The sequence below is a fragment of the Piliocolobus tephrosceles genome, chromosome 6 (genome assembly GCF_002776525.5).
Source record: "Piliocolobus tephrosceles isolate RC106 chromosome 6, ASM277652v3, whole genome shotgun sequence".
Classification (NCBI taxonomy): domain Eukaryota; kingdom Metazoa; phylum Chordata; class Mammalia; order Primates; family Cercopithecidae; genus Piliocolobus; species Piliocolobus tephrosceles.
The window spans coordinates 78,731,098-78,751,722 of record NC_045439.1 but is presented as its reverse complement, the minus strand read 5'-3'; the positions used below and the strand labels follow the sequence as shown (position 1 = coordinate 78,751,722).

Below are 20,625 nucleotides of genomic sequence, written 5' to 3'. Positions count from 1 at the left end.
GATGTCTCAGTTTTTGCCTGTTTTACCTTAACTCTATTACCCTTCTGAATTCAGTACCTGTTAGAGTTGTAGAAATTAGTAAAGAATTAGTGGGAGTGTGAGATACTGAGACTCTGACATTTTTGCTTGAGGCCCTAAAATACTATATTAAAGTATGTCAATAAAGTGCTTGAATTTTGAAACAAGGAAATACCTATAACTTACCCTTGCGAAAGTGTATTTTCTCATCCTGAAATATGGTAATATTTAAAAATTGCAAGCATTGCATGTTTAATATTTTCTGCCTCTGGAGGTTTGTAAAATATTTTCTGGGAATGAATGGTTATATTCTTGATGTTCTCAGTGACCAAAGATAAATGTGAACTATCTGTTCCATAACTGCTATCATCTATGAATACATCCATAAACTTGAACCTTTGTTTTTAGTCCAAAGTATATCTTAGAAATTAAGTGGGTATGGGGAAAGCATTAGTATTTCTTTGTATTTATTTTAGAACTTCCAGTGGTAGCGTTAAGGATTTAATTAATCCTTTTCTTGTGCTGTATCTACAAGGTCACTAATCTTCGCTGCTTTCATTTCTTAAACATTTTAGTTGCCTTTCTCACAGGACATAAAGTTTCTTGAGTTGAGGCCTCTACAGTGGCACATCTCTCCCACCTCCCAGCCATTTCCCCTAGGCCTGCAGAAAAGCTCAAAATAGTTATTAAAAATCAGCTCTCAGGTCTGAGATAAATGAGATCTTAACTTTGGTCCCCACTCCAGCAGTGGGCTGAATACAACCCCGTTCCATGGCACCAGTGCAGAAAAGATGTGGATTACTTTAAAAGGCACGTCATATTACTACAGTTACTGGTAATGAAAATCACCCGTTATCCTCACCTCTGTTTTGCCTGAAAGGTTATGGATGGGTACTAATACTTTGCCCCAAAGAAGGGTACTGAAGGGGAAAGAGAGGCTGAGAATAAACTCTGCCCCACCACATACACCACAATCCCATTCTTCATAAATTCCTCATTCATTTCAGGAACCCCACAGAAAGGGCCATCTTAAAAAATGATCATTAGATTCTACCCAAAAGGCTGTCATTATGATGGCTTCAGCTTTGCCCACTCCTCCTCCATTACAAAACTCCAAGATAATCAGAGGGCTCCTCTACTTACTGAGATCTCATAACTAAAAGCATTGAGCTTTCGTGGTACCATCCATGTGAATGAAAACTAAAAATAAATTTTGCATCTACATATGTACTGAAGTCAAAATGTGAGAATGACTGAATGAATGTTTTACCACTCATATGTGTTGTGTCTTCCAAGTGCAGCCCAAAATGTTATGCTCTCATTATACCAATGGCATCACCACTCTTGGAAGATCAATCAGGACCCAACTAGACAAGAATTTACTTGTAACTGTTTCATATTAGCACTTTTCCTCTAAGGTGTTGTATACTACTGCTTAAACAGTGTATTTTATTCTGTTTTTTAATTTAGAAAATAAAATAGCCCTCAAAACCTGTACTTATATGTTACTGATAATTTTATAATCTTATAATATGTTCTTCCTATTAAGTACTGAGTATATGAAAAAGTCTCTGAGAATATTTGAGTAAATAATAATAATAGGTATTATGTGACTGGCACATGCTATATAATTTACATCTATTATCTTATTGAATCCTCTAAACAGATCTATGAGACACTTAAAATCCATCCTCTCAGAAACCTTATAAATAAGTACCATAATCCTCATTTCACTGATGAAGAAAACTGAAGCCCAGAGTAGTAGAGTCACTTGCCAGTAAGTGGCAAAGCCAGCATTTCAACTCATATGTAACCTCAGAGCTTTTAGCGTGTATATTAAGTACACATTAAACCTTGATCAACAGCACTCCACACAATAAAACCTTAACTGTAAAGAAACTTGGATCACAACATATTAGACAAAGAGGAAAATCAGATCCTAACACACATACATAACCTGATAGAAGGAATTTAGTTTAAAAAATTAAAAGCAAGCCAAACAAAATGTCCTTGTTAAGGTACATATTTAGCCCAAAGCCTACATATCTTCTACATTTGCTTCAGCAATGCTGTTCTTTGAGAAATGAGGTTCACAATGAAAACTTAGGCACACCACAGTATCATAAATTATTAAGGAAGAAAACATTATCTTTTATACAATACCATTTTAGAAAGCTTCTGGACCACAAGAATTGGAAGAAAATATTTTCTGCTTAAATTTCAGTTTGCTAGAACACTAACCCCAACATCACCTTTCCCCTTTGTCCCTCATCTGCACCCTGGCCCAACACACAGTCTGTCAGTTGTGATAATGGAATTGCTATCCATTTGGGGAGGGTTGGTGGAGACATCAATGATCAATTTAAGGATATGAGTTGCTAAATGATATTTTCTGTGTTCTTTGCACCTTAGTTCTTCATTCAAAGCCAGTTAGGTAGGGGCACGTATGTAGGTGGTTACATGCCCCAGTGATGGGTTAGTAATGCTGTTGTTCTAATGATTGTTATGCATAAATCTTCAGCAGATTTTTCCCTTGTGCTGTATTAAGTTGTAAGCATACTCTGTCTAAAACTTTATTCTCTTCATTATCCTCAGGCTTCTCTGGAAAAATAGATATGTTAAACTATAAATGACATTTGTGATCTTACCTGTTGGTTGTCAAGATTCATCAGTGTGAGACTACATGTTGAGATGGTCAGTTTTATATTCATTCCTGAAAACTGAAGATTACTTTTGCCAAGAACTGTTGATAGGAACTTAACTGGAGGCTTTAAAAATTAAAGAAGAAAAACAAAACACTGTTAGGAATTTTGTCACAGAATGAAAGTTAATGTTTTTTAAATGTTAAAAATGAGTCAAAGTCCAAACTCTTCCTTTCTGTTTTACCTTATATAAATCAAATGAAAGGGAATGATTTTTATTAAATAAACATTTTTTTGAAATTAGAATGCAGCAAATTCTTTATTAAGTAGTGAAATTTAGGCCCTCAGAACTTTCCTATAATTTCTCTCCTCCCCAGGTGCTGGGATTGGACTCCTGCTTGAATGTAAACAAATTCCTGTGAGAGTTTAGACCAGCTGAACTCGAGTCTTTTTCAATACTGCAAATCTAAAAAAAGAAAAATTTGACAATCCACTGAATCTAACGCCACAGAAGGCATTGATGAACTCTCCAATTACACAACTGCTTCCTTCTCTGAAGCCATCCCTTTTTCTCCCTCATCTTTCCCTTACCAGAGTTAAAAAGTCCTCTCTACTAGTCTAATTGTTACCTTCAGATAATCATGATGCCTGAAATTCTAACATTGGGCACTCTTTTAGGTTAAATCGTTGTTTTCAGAAGGTCCTAATTGTTAAAATGAGCAAATATTACTAGGAAGGTGTTAGCCCATTCCACATTAACTCATTAACAAAGATGATTTACCAGAAATTACTAATAGAGATTTAGAAGAAGATCCTGAGGAAAGGGACATGTTTTTTTGTTTGTTTTGTTTTTGTTTGCTTGTTTGTTTTTTGAGACGGATTCTCGTTCCGTTGCCCAGGCTGGAGTGCAGTGGCGCGATCTGGAAAGGGACATGTTTTGATAAAAGTCAAAATTCTGGACCAGGCATTTCTCAAGAAGAGGAGGTGTGGGGGTTTGGTGAAGAATCATGAGAGTAGGGGGTACCCAGGAATTATAAAGAAAAGCACTGGGGTCATATGTCCACAAAGACATACCAGCAGGGGGGCGAGAGGGTGGGCTGGCAGATTTCCTCAGGCAGAAATGCCACTTACCAACTGATGACCTTGGACAAATAACCTTTCTAAGCCTCAATTTCCTTTTATATAAAAAGTGGGGGAAAAAACAGTAGCCACATCATAAGGGCTGTTGTGAAGATTAAATAATAACTGGAGAACATTTAGCACAGTCTTTGGCTGGGTACATGAGAGCTGTTATTATTATTATTACTTATTTTTGCCCTTCCCAACATTAAAAATTCTAAGAAATAATTTGAGAGATTTAAATGCTTTGATGGATGCTTGGATTAAGTCCTGAAATCCTCTGCTGGAAAGTGGACCAGCTGATGGAAATCAGTGATTCCTCAGCATATTAATCAATACTTTGAGGCAATCAGTGAAAACACAATTTGTTTCTTTCCTAGTTTTACTCTCATTTGATTCATTCTGGAGCCATACCAAACTGTTAAACACACATTGTTGAATTTTTTTTTTTATTTTTTTGAGACAGAGTCTCGCTCTGTCGCCCAGGCTGGAGTACAGTGGCCGGATCTCAGCTCACTGTAAACTCCGCCTCCTGGGTTTACGCCATTCTCCTGCCTTAGCCTCCGGAGTAGCTGGGACTACAGGCGCCCGCCACCTCGCCCGGCTAGTTTTCTTTTCGTATTTTTTAGTAGAGACGGGGTTTCACCGGGTTAGCCAGGATAGTCTCGATCTCCTGACCTCATGATCCGCCCGTCTCGGCCTCCCAAAGTGCTGGGGTTACAGGCTTGAGCCACCGCGCCCGGCCACACTGTTGAAATTTAATGTACAGTTTTGTTTTTAATTCCAAGCTCATTCTAAAATGTAGTGCAAACAATGTGAGGAAGGAGCCCTAAACCTCACAGCTATCACCATATCATAAAGCTGACTCTTGGTCTACTTTCTTTGCTTCTTACAGGGCTCTGGGCAAAGCGAGCCACTCAGTCAGGGATTTTGTGTTTCCCACAGTGATTTTATTAACAGCAAGTTGTTCATTTGCTTCTCTAGAGTTTCTTTTCCATGCTAGTTTAAAAAATATTATTAAGAGGCTGGTGCAGTGGCTCACGCCTGTAATCCCAGCACTTTGGGAGGCCGAGGTGAGCAGTTCACGAAGTCAGGAGTTCGAGACCAGCCTGACCAATATGGTGAAACCCATCTCTACTAAAAACACAAAAATAAGCCAGGCGTGGTGGCATGTGCCTGTAATCCCAGCTACTCAGGAGGCTGAGGTAGGAGAATCACTTGAACCTGGGAGGCGGAGGTCACAGTGAGCCGAGATCATGCCACTACACTCCAGCCTGGGCAATAGAGCAAGACTCTGTTGCTCAAAAAATATATATATATATATATATATATATATATATAATTATGAAATACAAATTAAATTATAACACTATCTCATAGTTGAAAAGCATTTTGTTATCTGTAAAGAACTTTTATATAAGTCATCTTAATTTTGTTCTCGCCATAACCTTAATCTCGTGGGATATGCCCAAAATGTATTTATTATATGGGAGACAGTCTTTCATGCCATTATAGAAATGTCCTAACAGTTAAAAGACCCATGGAAGAGAAAGGAGTGGAAAGCACACAGGATGGGCAGTGAGGCAACTGGAATTCAAGTCCCAGGTGTGATCCTAACTTGTCAAGGGACCTTAGACAACTCTGGAACCCCCTCAATGTCTTCGTTTACAAAACAGGAGTAATACTATCACTTCCATTCTTCCACCTCTAGCCATGGGAGGTCTTAGGAGAATCAAATTTAGTATTAATAATAAAGTATATGGAAATGAATAGTATACAGCGAAGTGCTAACAAACTGTAGTGATTATAATTACTACTTTCAAAATGAATTTTGGCAAATTTGCTACAGGATTTCTTCTTCAAGAAAGAGATAGGGGAGAAACTGTAGACCCTGGCCTTGGGAGAGGTCATTATGGGAATGAGAGGAGAAAGGAACAGAAAGGGGAGGCTGAGGATGGGATACTGACCAACTTTTACAAAAGAGTGGAGGCAGACCTGGCAGAGGTGCTTATCCATATTCTACAAAGAGAAAAGCATTAAGATAGGGAAACATTAATTGACTGTATCTGGGTCAATTTATTGGTACTGACATAGTAGCCTAGCTCTTCTTACTCTAAACGGCATAGTCTCTCAGGAATCCCCAGTTCTTTCGGTTATTCATTAACTTTTAGACTTCAAAACTCATGGGAGATCACATAAATAGATAAATCATTTATCCATTAGCACGCCAAACTGCTAATGATGCAGTATCTAACAGACCTAAGGAATCAAACGAAGATCTGACTATATTCAACTGGCCCTACATTGTTTTATGGCTCCCTCCCTGCAGGGCAGATGCTTGGCAAAGAAGCAGATAACATCGTGATTAAGTGTGTAGATGGTGGACCAGACTACCTGGGCTTGACCTAGCATCTCCACACACTGACTGAGTCACTAAGCAAGTTACTTAACCTCTCGGGGCCTCAGTTTCCTCATCTGTAAAAAGGGGACAAACAATAACACTTGTGGCTAGGTTTTTTGTGATGATTAACAAAGTATAAAAAGCACAGCATACCAAAACTTATGGGATGCAGTGAGTGCTAGGAGGAAAAATCATACATATAAACACTTTTATTAAAAAAGCAGAAAGATCTCAAGTCAAAAACCTAACATTATAACTTAAGGAACTAGAAGAAAAAAAAAACCCAAAGCTAGCAGAAGCAAGGAAATCATAAAGATTAGAACAGAGATAAAATAGAGAATAGAAAAATAGATAAAATTAATTAAACCAAAAGTTGGTTCTTCCAAAAGATCAGTAAAACTGACAAACCTTTAACTAGATGAATTAAGGCAAAAAAGAGAAAAGACTCAAATTACTAAAATCAGAAATGAAAGTGAAGACATTACTAACCAATTCTACGGAAATAAAAAGGATTATAAGAGACTACTGTGAACAATTGTATGCCAACAAGTTAGAGAACCTAGGTACAATGGACAAATTGCTAGAATACCTATCAAGACGAAATCATAAAGAAACTGAAAATGTGAATAGGCTTGGTGAGAATACGGAAAAATTAGAACCCTTGTGCATTATTGGTGGGAGTGTAAAATGGTACAGCTGCTGTAGAAAACAGTATGGTAGTTCCTCAAACAATGAAAAAATAGAATAACCACATGATCCAGCAATTCTACTTCTGGGTATATACCCAAAATAATTGAAAGGAAGGTCTCTAAAAGATTTTGTAACTCACGTTCATAGCAGCATTATTCATAATAGCTAAGCTGTGGAAGCAACCTAGTGTCCATCTACTGAAGAAGGGGTAAGCAAGATGTGGTATATACATACAATGCAAAATTATTCAGCTGTAAAAAGGAAGTAAATTCTGACATCTGCTATGACATGGATGAACCTTGAGGACATTATGCTAAGTGAATTAAGCCAGTCATAAAAGGACCAATACTGTATGATTCCACTCATATGAAGTATCTAGAGTACTCAAAATCATAGAGACAGAAAGTAGAATTGTGGTTGCCAGGGGCTGGGGAGATAGGGGACTGGGGAGTTATTGTTTAATGTGTAGAGTTTCAGTTTTGCAAGATGAAAAGAGTTCTAAAGATGGATGATGGTGATGGCTGCACAAAAATATGAATGTACTTAATACCACTGAACTGTACACTTAAAAAGGGTTAAGATGAGGCTGGGAGTGGTGGCTCATGCCTATAATCCCAGCACTTTGGGAGGCTGAGGTGGGTAGATCACTTGAGGCCAGGGAGTTAGAGACCAGCCTGGCCAACATGGCAAAACCTCATCTCTACTAAAAATACAAAAATCAGCCAGGCATGGTGGCACATGATTGTAATCCCAGCTACTTGGGAGGCTGAGGCATTGAGAATTGTTTGAACCCCTGGGAGGCAGAGGTTGCAGTGAGCCGCTGGACTCCAGCCTGGGTGACAGTGAAAGCGTCTCAAAAAAAAAAAAAAAAAAAAAAAAAAGGTTAGGATGTTATGGATATTTTACCACAATAAAATGGAGAGAAAAGAAAAGAAAAAAGGCTAAAGTGCTGGAAAGAGTCCCTGGCACATATTAAGTACTCAATACATGCTAGCTATTGAAAGAAACCAGCTGCTTTTCTGATTTTCTCTGCAAGTGTACTTTCTGGATAGATGATAGCCAGGTTTGCTTTGTTTTATTTTGGGATGGGGAATCCCTGCTCCTTAGATGAGAAAATCCTGCCTGTTAGTTGGAATCATCCAGTTGAAGCATTCTAATCAGAAATTATGAGAAGCAGGAAGAGGTTAGAGATTACTTTGGAACCATGGGTTCTGTGAAAGAAAGTAGTCATAGGGAGTCCTTAATAGAATTTAAGAGCCATTTGTCAGAATGTTTCATACCATGTGGGTTCTCTGAGTCACTCTGGGTGACACTGGTTCAGCCCTATGTAATATAATGAAGAATGATAACCGAAAACAGGGCAGAATGGTATAGAAATAGAACCCTAAGCTGGGAATCTGAAGACTTGGCTTCTACAGCTGGCTCTGACCTTAATCACCCTAGTGACTCAGACAAATACCATCTCTTGTCTCAGACTCAGTTTAGTAGCTGGCAAAATGAAAATGTTAGACCAGAAGATCTCTTTAAAAACCCTTCTCCGCCAGGTGCGGTAACTCACGCCTGTAGTCCCAGCACTGTGGGAGGCCAAGGTGGGCAGATCACGAGGTCAGGAGATTGAGACCATCCTGGCTAACATGGTGAAACCCCGTCTCAACTAAAAATACAGAAAAATTAGCCACGCTTGGTGGCAGGCGCCTGTAGTCCCAGCTACTCAGGAGGCTGAGGCAGGAGAATGGCGTGAACCTGGGAGGCAGAGCTTGCAGTGAGCCAAGATTGCGCCACTGCACTCCAGCCTGGGCGACAGAGCGAGACTCCGTCTCAAAAACAAAAAACAAAAAAACAAAAAGCAAAACAAAACAAAAAAAAAACCCTACACTTAAACAGTCTGCAATTCTGTATGATTTATATAGTTATCTTAAGAGCTTTTGCATTGGCCCTTTGGACTTTTCAAACCAACAAAATATTCTAGGGCTTAGAGCTTAATAGCAATAACACTAGCTACCATTAACACAGAAAGTGTAATAGATGCCAGACGCTGTGGTAGGTAGTATGTAGACATCACTTCATTTATTTCTTACATAACCCTATAAAGTAAGTGCTATTTTCTCCCATTTTACAGATGAGTAAACCATGGATCCAAGAGGTTAAGTGATTTGTCCAAGAGTATACCATTTGTAGGTGGCTGAGGCAGGAATTCAATCCAAGTCTGTCTAACATCAAAACTTTTGCTTTCTTTCCACGGGGAAAGCTACTCTACCTATGCGTTATTAGCTCACCTTTACCACTATCCATATTTATACTAGAAAACAGGCCAGAAAGCCTAAAAAGTCTAACATGTTGTAATGCAGAATACATACATTATAATATGTGGAAACTAGAAGGCACTAAACTGGTCATTCAGTTCAACTCCCTAACTCCACACTCCACAGAAAATAAGAACAGAGTCTCAGCAAGATGAGATCCGATGCTCCCTGGTCAGTAACAGCCAAGTCCGGCACCCTACATTTCTGACATAAAGCCCAGGGGCTTTCTCCCCTCTGCAGCTGGAGGCATCGCCACGTCAGACAGCGTCAGGCAACTCGGAAAGATTTGAGGGACAAGAGTAGCTTTGAGTGCAGCTCTGATATCATGCCACCTAATAAAGGCCAGGCTGGACTTTGGGTCATACGGTGGGATGAACTAACAGCGATTTTCATACTCTCTTTGCCATAATTAGGGACACATAAGCAAGAAAACCACAGCAACATTTACCTTTCGCTTTTTAATGGCTCCATTTGCCCCGGGGACAGCTTCACACAGGCGACTTATTGCTTCCCTAAAGAACAGAAACCATACAAATAAAGACTTAGCATACTACCTCTACACAGTAAGCGTTTAAGAAATGTTAGAAATTATCACGACCAAAAAGTACACATACATAATAGTGAGTCCAACACACATGATATTCTCCCAGCCCCACAGGAGGAAATGCTGTACTTACTCCTTCTGCAGGAAAACCTAGCAGCACCCTAATACTGAGCAATTGCTTTACAACAAGGAGCTCCACTATTCGCTTTTTTCATCTCTGTTTTTCCTTGGATTTTCAGATTTTGTTTTTTGTGTTGTTGATTTTTAACCAAAAAGGAGGGGCAGGGCATTGTCATCTGGAAATACTTTGCAGTGTTACCTCTAGCAAAATCATCTCTGTAATGTTATGAATAAAAAGCTTCATAGTATCTCAGAACTAAAGACAATTAAGTACAAAAATAACCTGACACTAGAGGAAATTTAAAAGAATCGGGAGAACGTTGAACTTCATGGTGGTCTCAAATGGAGTTTTATTGACTAGGTTGCTGCTACAAGCCATTGAGCTTTCATGTAATTTCACAGAAGAAAAGAAATCAATATCAAATTTCCTCCTTTGCTTACTTTTCTGCCCTTCCTATATATTGCACTTCCTGAGATAAAGGCACCGCTAAAATAAGTAGTTGCTCCTTAATGGAAGTGGTGAAGGAACTGGCGCCCTCCTTTCCAGAAATGCAGTTATAACTAAAAGCTTTTGTCTCTGAGACTCTGAGCATTCATAACTGCCCAAGCTTTCACTCTGTGTAATTTGAACCTTAGCCTTGTGGCTTTGAACACATATATTAAACTTCTCACAAGGCAAATGAAAATCTCTTCCGGATTCCCCAGAGATCATTGTTTAAATTAATAAACTATATTCTCACACACACACCCCCCAACACACATACACATGCAACACTGTATTACAGTTTTATATATATATTGTATTTCACAATAGTATTTTCTATAGTTTAGATTCCCAAAGGAAGTGGGGAGACGTTAGAGAGAGGAATGCAGACCCATTACTGTTTTGTTTTGTTTTTCTTTTGAGACAGAATCTCACTCTGTTGCCCAGGCTGGAGTGCAGTGGCACAATCTCGACTCACTGCAAGCTCCGCCCCCCAGGTTCATTCCATTCTCCTGCCTCAGCCTCCTGAGTAGCTGGGACTACAGGTGCCCACCCCATGCCCAGCTAATTTTTTTATATTTTTAGTAGAGACGGGATTTCACCGTATTAGCCAGGATAGTCTCAATCTCCTGACCTCGTGATCTGCCCGCCTCAGCCTCCCAAAGTGCTGGGATTACAGGTGTGAGCCACCACGCCTGGCCATGCAGACCCATTTTTAAAACTACAGCTGTGATAGGTTGTAGTGCAGAGCAATGTTCTTCTAGAAAATACTTTTGAAAGATAATTAGAATTCCCAAAGATTCTAGGCATTATTTTGCACTTATAAATGTATGTTTTAGCTCAGATCATTTTTTCTATATAAATGAAACTCTTCTTCAAGGTATTATCTTGTTAGATTTTTGCATAATTATCTGCAATCAAAGGATAGAATGGATCTTTGGTTAGCATATATTCTCAGGATTTCATATTTATTGTTTCTCTAGGATTCTATCCTTTGTTCTCTGGAGTCAAATAGAAGGATAACACAGAGAGTTGGGCTCTCTGGCTTGGTTGGTTGATTGATGTTTTGAGTCATCTTAATGATTACTCAATAATTCATAAGACTCATAATTAATCCAAATTGGCACTGATACTGCCAAAATAGCTAGTCCAGGCACCCCACTATATTGACAGTATTTAATAAAGAGGTATTATAAGATAGGGCAGATCCTTTACTCCATGAGAGTGATTTGGATATTTTGGTCTAAAAATACAAAAAATTAGCCAGGCATGGTGGCAGGCGCCTGTAATCTCAGCTACTTGGGAGGCTGAGGCAGGAGAATCACTTGAATCTGAGAGGTGGAGGTTGCAGCAAGCCAAGATCGCGCCATTGCACTCCAGCCTGGGCAAAAAGAGCGAAGCTCTGGTCTCAAAAAATAAATAAATAAATAAATAAATAAATAAATAAATAAATAAATAAGTTGACTATAAATGATGTGAACTTAAAGTAAAAACAAAGGTGAATATTGATGCTGCCAAATATAACAACAATAATAATATAACAATAATTATATGACAACTATAGTAACTTTTTATTAGAAGTTGTTACTTTTATATAGCAACTTGTAATTTCACAAACTGTTTTCCCACACATTTGTTTTTTTGATTCTCACACCAATTATCAGTATCTTCTAACAAAAAGTAATGCAGTGAATTTAAGTTGAAGGGAATACTTTACAGCATGAATACCTCTCAAGGAGGTTTTAAAAGGATGAACCTTCCTGGAAGGGAGGGGATTAGAATTTCTAGACAGACAGAAGAACATAGGTGAAGACACCAAAACACAAAGTATCATGATATGATGGGAATTACAGGTACTTTGATATTGCTGGAGCATAACATATGGTAGAACAAGAGTGAATATGAACTAAGAGATAAGAGTCTAAATACTGTTTCTGTGAAGTGCCAGACAGTAAATATTTCAGACTTTGCTCTTTTGCAAGTACTCAACTCTGCTACTGTAGTGCAAAAAGCAGCCTTAGACAATATGTAGACAAGTGAGCATGGCTGTGTTCCAATAAAACTTTATAGAAACTAGCAGCTGGCCAGATTTGGCCCATGGGCCACAGTTTCTTGACCCATGGATGCAATAATTCACACAAAAGGAGAAAGAAATCACTTGGTTTTTTAAGATGGGAAAATATTCACATTCATTATAATTTTAAAATTGAAAATTAAAACAACAAGATACTTCACTCATTAAATTAGGGGAAAAAATACGAAACCCAGTGTTGGAAAAAATGGGAAATATTCTGCTTTAGGCATATTTATCCATTGCCGGGGCCTCAGTTAGTATTAATACAATCTTTCTAGAGAGTAATTTGGTAAAAGTTGACAAATGTCAAAATTTCTCAGAGCATGGGCGGGGCATGGTGGCACACACTTATAGTCCCAGCTACTTGGGAGGCTTGCTTGAGCCCAGGAGTCCAAGGCTGCAGTGCCACTGCACTCCCGCCTGGGTGACAGAGCGAGACCCTGTCTCTAAAAACAATTTGTTTAAATAATTTATTACAGCCTTTGACAAGGTGAGGAGAAGCCTGTATTGGGATAGCATTGAGTATAAGTAAAAGAAACACTTCACATAAGAAACCAACCCAAAGTCTTGCGATATAGATAAAACATATCAAAATGGATATTGCCACTTGGACTACAGAAATATGAAGAAGTCTATAGAAATTAGTGTGAAAAAGTAGAACTTGCAACAGTATATACACATTGGTAGCAGCTATATCAAATTAATCCTATGTAAACAGTAATGTAGAAAAAGCTTATGAACTATGGCTTGGTTTTAGGTGGTTTTTGTGTGTGTGATTTGCTATTTCGTTTCTGATTCTACTGGTGTTTAGATATAAACAAGGTAAACAATGTTATGTTTTACTTTCATTGTGCACTTGATTGGATAAGTAATCCTTTAAAATATTGAAAATAATGCACAGTAAGTTCCTTCAGCAGGAGTTTTGCTAGTGTGAGGCAAAGGTGTTGAGATGTGAAGGCACATCAAAAATGTCCCAATGGAGAGCTGACACCCATAGAGAGATGGGACAATGTTTATGTTATGGATACTAGCAGGTGTTCTTTATTTCTCTCTCTGCTCCCATTCCAGCTTAGCTTTTAACCCCTCCATCTTTGTAGCCACTAAATCCATATTTCCTTTTTCAGTTTTTTTTAGTAGAGCTACCTGTTTCTATTCCCAAAAGTTTCATAAAGATAAAAAATTTTGAGCGCATTTAGTAAAGCCTTTTAGAATTGTACACCTTGCAGTAGCAGGGAGCCCAAGTTTCAGTGAAAGAATAGCCCCCATTTTTATTTATTTGTTTAATTTTTTGTTTTTGTAGAGATGGGGTCTCACTCTGTTGCCCAGATTGGAGTGCAGTGGTGCGATCATAGCTCACTGCAGCCTCAACCTCCTTGGCCTCAAGCAATGCTCCCACCTCATGTAGCTGGGACCACTACAACTGGTAAGCACCACCATCATTGGCTAATTTTTTCTTTTCCGTTTTTATTTTGTGTAGAGACAGGCTCTCCCTATGTTGCCTGGGTTGGTCTTGAACTCCTGGGCTCAAGTGAGACTCCCACCTCAGCCTACCAAGGTTCTGGGATTAGAGGTGTGAGCCATAGCTCCTGGCCAGCCCCTATTTACTGAGCACTCTCTATGGTCAGGCTCAGAAGTGAACACCTTATGTACATCATTTCACTGAGTCATAACAGTATCATTCCAAGGTATGGCCTTTACCCTCATTTTACTAATGAGGATACTAAAGTTCAAAGAATTTAAATAACTGTGTACAAATAAGGCAATTGACAGTGGGAGAGACAGAATGCAAATCCGCTTCTGACTTCAAAACCCACAAGCACTGGGAAGGAACCACATTGCCAGATGGATGAAAAGGAGGGAGTCGTAGGCTCTAGAGGCTACGGGAAGTAGTATATTGACTGTCCTTCCCTTGCTCGCTCCCCTAACACAGTGAGGGGAGGCTCTTTGGCCAATCGCTAACACCAGCGTGGCTGGGGTAAACTACCCAGGCAAAAGGACAAAGTGGTAGGGGTGGACTCTAGAAAAGACTTACTTGGATGCCCCTGCCCTTCCCCAGCCCTCTGCTGTCTATGCGCTGGCTGCCACCTCCTGGAAGAAACGAGCATCTGGAGCCAGGCTCTGCCCACATGGGCAACATACATGAGTACTCACACGCTCACTCAGAACTGTATATTTGAGGCATGTGAGGCTTTACAGAGCCCCCAAAATCTCTTGATGTACAAAACTCTGCTCAAAAGAAAAAAAGGGGAAAACTTGGGTTTATGAACTTGCTTTAAAAAGTAATTATCAGCCAGCCACAGTGGCTCATGCCTGTAGTCCCACCACGCAGGGAGGCCAAGGCAGGAGGATCCCTCACGGCTAGGACTTTGAGACAAACTGGACAACACAGTGAGACCTTGTCTCCACAAAAGTATATATATATATTTTTTTTAATTGCCAGGCATAGCAGTGCACACCTGCAGCCACAGCTACCCAGGAGCCCAGTGCAGGAGGATTGCTTGAACCTAGGAGTTCAATGTTGCAGTGAGCTAGGATCACATCACTGCACTACAGTCTGGGTGACAGAGCAAGACCCTGTCTCAAAAAAATAGTACTTATTAATTTTTTGAATTGGAGACTCTAAGATGAGTCATGCCTCTCTCCGATAAAAGGCCTATTTGTACAAACTTTTCTTTCTTTCTTTTTTTTTTTTTTGAGACGGAGTCTCACTCTGGTTGCCTAGGCTGGAGTGCAATGGCGCGATCTCAGCTCACTGCAACCTCCGCCTCCAGGGTTCAAGCAATTCTCCTGCCTCAGCCTCCCAAGTAGCTGGAATTACAGGCGCCCGCCACCACGCCCCTCTAATTTTTGTATTTTTAGTGGAGATGGGGTTTCACCACGTTGGCCAGGCTGGTCTCAAACTCCTGACCTCAGGTGATCTGCCCGCCTGGCCTTTCAAAGTGCTGGGATTACAGACGTGAGCCACTGCACCCGGCCTGTACAAACTTTTCTATTCCGTTTATGAAGGCCCACTCCTCACCCCAAAGCTCCCCAGAACATTCTGTGGACCTCTTAGAAATCACAGATCCCAGATTAAGAATTACTGCTTTAAATTAACCTCTCAAATTCCACTTGCCTTGCTGATAGCAGCGTTAACAAATCTGAAATCCCAGCAAAGGCAGATAGATGCCTGCATTCTGTTGCTTTTGTTCACAAAGATCTTTTCTTCCCCTACTACTGCGACCAAGACATTAACTGTAACATTTTCAAAAACAAATAGTACTTTCAGTGCTTTTCTGGAGTCTCAGCCACACCCTTGGGCCAACTTTACAAATGCTGAGGAAAAAGAAAAAGACAACAGAGCTGAGCGCCATTTCTCCTGGGACCGGGGAGGGGGCCCCGCCATTCCTGTAGCCCCAAAATTCCTGCAGAACCTTTTTGGAGCTGAGTGGCGGTGAGACTTTCTCCAGCTAGCAAACATTCAGCGAGTGTCTGCTCTTAGAGGAGCAGAATTTTTGGGCTTTCAATGGCTAAAGATTTCCATCTTGAGAGCCTGTATTAGAAAGAAAGAGAAACACCCCAGAGCACCAACAGTGGCCACTTTGTTTATTGTTTCGCCATATGAGAGAGAAGGGGAGAAGTGGGCTGATGTAAGAGAATGAGAATGCCGTTGAAGATTTGCTTTTAAGCATATAAAACCCTGCCTACGCCATAAGACCAAAAAAAGATATTTTGTCTGTCTTAACAGAGTCCAAACTAATCATCCAAACAAAGCCACCTTTCTTCACCAACTCCTGGCCACTACCACACTGAAGTTAGAATTCTTCTGTGTCTTTAACCCTCAAACAGTTAAGCTCCTCTGGAAGCAATGTCGCCTAACACACACACACACACACACACGTGCACACACACACACACACTTTTTAAATTTTTTTTTAATTTTGGAAGGCAATATCACAATCCAAGACAAAGGGGAACATTTAATGGGAGGAGAGGCTGTGGGGCAGATTTTTTCTGGTGAATGTCAGGATGCAGTTCTTCAGTCAATAGGAAAGCCAGAAAATGTGCAACATGAAACCAGGCAAAGGGGCCCAGCTGGAATGATTAAAGGCAATGATCCCCACATCCCCCACCTTTTGACACATACACACAGACACACGCACACACACATCTATAGTCACATATGCAGTGAAGGAATAGTTCCAGTTTTGTCCCTGCAAATAGGAATGAGAATAAAATTTTAATCACAGCAAGAGCCTTTCCAAAATAAAAAGTCAATGATACTCAGCTAAAATAAATTCACCTGCCATTTCCCAAAGGACTTTCTTTTACTTTGCATCTCCAACGTAAGTCCTTAAGGAAATCAGTTACCAAAGTCTAAGGGACATGTTGCACCCTGAATGTCTCAGATTGCCTTCTTGTTATGAATGAAGAGACTTTGAGTAATTCAGACTGCATATCCATGTGGTATTATGCTGTTCTGATTGTTCTAGGGAAACCAGTACCATCTTTTTTTAAATCTTTGCCTCCAGGACAGCAAGGCTCAGTGATCTATGTGTTCAGTTTTGTCCAGCTTAGTGAAATTAAAGACATCCAAGAATTTGTGAAAGCCCTCGGACCGGACACTTTAGAACAGGAGCCTGCCTCTGCGGTGATAAGCACACAATGAATGCAGTCAATGCCCATAGACCAGTTGAAAATGGAAAGCCTCAAATTTGCTTTGTGCTATTATCAAGGGGCATCACCTGTGCACTCCAGGAGGGTGAACTCAGCTCATAAAATATATCCTTTCACTTTAGAAACAGGCACCACGAGTCCCAGGATGGTCAGATAAAACCTTTGAGTACTGCCCACAGCATTTATCCCCACACTGACTTAGTGTACCCCTCTGTTCACCTGAATTGTATTTAAAGTCTGATTCTAAAGTACAATTGCTAGCCAACCCAGCTCAGTAACCATAGGAAATGGGTTTGTCTGTCTGCTTCATGATTCTGCCCTTTGGCTCCGATGCAAATGTGAACCCATTAATCACACTGGAATGAGGTGAAATACCCTCTTGTCTAGAGTATCACATCTCCCCTATAAATCTCACTAGTTAACGGACATTAAGTGCTGGTTTTCTACTGTCCCCAAAGTGATTTCCTGTAATACAATCATGTATCTCAAAATTCAAACACCTACATCCACAAGCTGATAGCTTATGGGCTTTATAAGTGGTTAAGGAAATGACAATAAGAAATAGACTTGGTTTCATATAAAATACATGGGAATTTGTAAATTCAAAAGATTGTTCTCCTTTAGGATAAACTGGGCTTCTTTAAAACAACTCTGTTTTTGACAAAATATTCAAAATATTATGAAGGTGTGTCTTTTGGAGTTAAAGAGTGCACTGATGCATAATGTGGTCACTTACGAGCCAAAGCTCATTAAAAACAAACAAACAAAACAAAACAAAAACAAAAACAGATCTTACTTAGTCACCCACTTTATTCACTCAAGCTCACTCTAAACGATGTATATCTACTTACAAAAATTCTTCAGAGAGCAATTGGAATTTTAAAGACATTTAAAACAGTTTGGCCAGGTGTGGTGGCTCACACCTGTAATCTTTGCACTTTGGGAGGCCAAGGTAGGCAGATCACTTGAGGTCAAGAGTTCAAGACCAGCCTGGCCAACATCATGAAACCCTGTCTCTAGTAAAAATAGAAAAATTAGCCAGGCATGGTGGTGCATGCCTGTAATCCCAGCTACTAGGGAGGCTGAGGCAGGAGAATTGCTTGAACCGGGAGGTAGAGGTTGCAGTGAGCTGAGATTATGCCATTGCTCTCCAGCTTGGGTGACAGAGCAACACTCCATCTAAACAAATAAATAAATAGTAAAATAGTTTGTCATACAGGTGTCTATACCATTGAGCAAGACAGCAATTGGGGTAATGAATATATTACTTCTACCACTGTTTTTTTTTTTTTTTTAAATAACTGGTTCTTTTAAAGGCTATTTGGCATATATGTTGTAAATTTTATTGGGAATTCCATTTTTTTAAATGTGTGTGCACCTCTGGAAGGAAGGAACAACTGGCCTAGCCAGTTAATCCACCTCGACAAATAATAGTAGGACAACTTCAGCCTGCACATCCACAGAGAGTACACCATTTAGGTAAGTGGTGATCAAACTGTAAAGTTCTTAAGAATCACCTGGGTGCTGGTTAAAATACAGATTTCTAGGACCATTCCTAGAGGTTTTGATTCTGGGGTGAGGCCTAGGAATCTACAGTTTCACAAACCTGCCAAGTGATTCCGATACAGAGTTCATGAACCACACAGCTGATTAAACCTTCTCCTCAGACTCACTGCACAGGGTAACTGGTGCTGTGCTCTATAGCTTAGACCAGATGGTTGCGTTAGAGGGTGTTAAGGAATTAGGTCACCTATTCCTAGAGGTTAGAATAGGGAAGGTTACACTGCCTATACGTTTGATGATATTCCATTCTGGGGAATTTTGTTTTCAATGTAGTCACTCTATATTCTGGGATACATATTTGATATAATCCTCTCTTCTCCTCTCTGCCTCCTCCATCCTCATCTCCTCAAGAAGAAGGGCTTTATGGCTGGGCGTGGTGGCTCACGTCTGTAATCCCAGCACTTTGGAAGGCCAAGGTGGGCAGATGACCTGAGGTCAGGAGTTCAAGACCAGCCTGGCCAATATGGTGAAACCCCATCTCTACTAAAAATACAGAAGTAGCCAGGAGTGGTGGTGGTCGCCTATAGTCGTAACTACTTGGGAGTCTGAGGCAGGAGAATCAATTGAACCTGGGAGGCAGAGGTTACAGTAAGCTGAGATGGTGCCACTGAACTCCTGCCTGGGCAACAGAGTGAGATCCTGTCTCAAAAAAAAAAAAAGAAGAAGAAGAAGAAGAAGAAGGGCTTTTACCAGAGGGCACATGGAGGTCCTGAACATCTTTGCTTACATCACCCCTTGCACACACAAGCAGTGAGAGAGTGGTCGGCATTCTCTCTCTTATCTGGAGGCAGCAAGGACATCCTGGAGGCAGCAAGGTCTAATCCATTTGCCCCTCAAATGCATTCAACACTCTAGGCAGTGGTTCTCAGCCTTGGCTGTACATTGGACTATACCACCAAGAATGTTACGAAGTACTGAAGACTGGGTCTCAGCTCGAGATTCTGACTTAATTGGTGCAGGACAGGGATTGGGGATCAGAAGTTTTAAGATCTCTTCCAAATGCTTCCAACAAGGCTAAGGTTGAGAATCACTCTAGCAGCAGTTGGCAAACATTTTCTGAAAAGGGCCAGGTAGGAAATATTTTAGGCTGTGCAGGTTACACAGTTTCTATTACAGTTACTCAATTCTGCTGTTGTAGCTAGAAAAACAGCCATAGGCAATACATAAACAAATGGGTGTGCTTGTGTGCCAGTAACACTTACGGACACTGAAATTTGAATTCCATATGATTTTCATGTGTCACAGAATATTCTTTTGGGGTGTTTTTTCCAACCATTTAAAAAATGTCAAAACCATTCTTGGCTGACAAGGTGGCAAAATCAAAATCAGGTAGTCGATGGGATTTGGCCTGCAGGCTCTTGTTCTCTGATTCTTGCTCTAAAGCAAACCAGAAACAAATGTGAGAGGCTTTGGGGTCGTGGTCAGCTATTAGCTAGTGCATGGTGCAAAGCTTATTAGAGTGCAATCTTTTGCAAGGATTGTTTATACATATTTTGAACTTTGTCTTGTTCAGTTTCTTGCTACAAGAAGTTGTTAAAATTTGATGGCTTTAATTTATCTATAACTCTCTTACGATAATAGAGAGTGAGGAAAAGCTAGTTAAGTAGACTCTGCAGTTAGACAGCCAGAGTTCAAAATCTAGCTGTCTCTTACAATCTCTGTCACCTTGAACAAGTTTTTAAAGCTCTCTATGTCTCAATTCCTTAAATATAAAAGGTAAGAATAATAATAGTGCTTTGGACAATACCTCAGTAAATGCTAGCCATTATTATTGCTTTATCCTTATAATGGCTATCTACTTTAAGAACTGGGTCTAGGCCAGGTGCAGTGGCTCATGTCTGTAATCCCAGCACTTTGGGAGGCCGAGGCAGGTGGATCGCCTGAGCTCAGGAGTTCGAGAGCAGCCTGTGCAACATGGCAAAACCCTGTCTCTACAAAAAATACAAGTTAGCCAGCTGTGTTTGCTTGCACCTGTAGTCCCAGCTACTTGGGGAGGCTGAGGTGGGAGGAT

The 20,625-nt window shown here is 40.2% G+C and overlaps 1 protein-coding gene across 1 annotated transcript in view; it reads right to left on the bottom strand.

Moving 5' to 3' along the window:
* The window catches only part of SHC4 (SHC adaptor protein 4), a 139,704-nt gene that overhangs the window by 57,998 nt on the left and 61,081 nt on the right, over positions 1-20,625 (bottom strand). Inside the window, exons 3-4 of the mRNA XM_023227117.2 lie at positions 9,622-9,685; positions 2,667-2,786 (exon numbers count right to left, since the gene is read on the bottom strand). Of these exons, the coding sequence (XP_023082885.1) occupies positions 2,667-2,786; positions 9,622-9,685 (184 nt within the window). The remainder of the gene's footprint in view (positions 1-2,666; positions 2,787-9,621; positions 9,686-20,625) is intronic.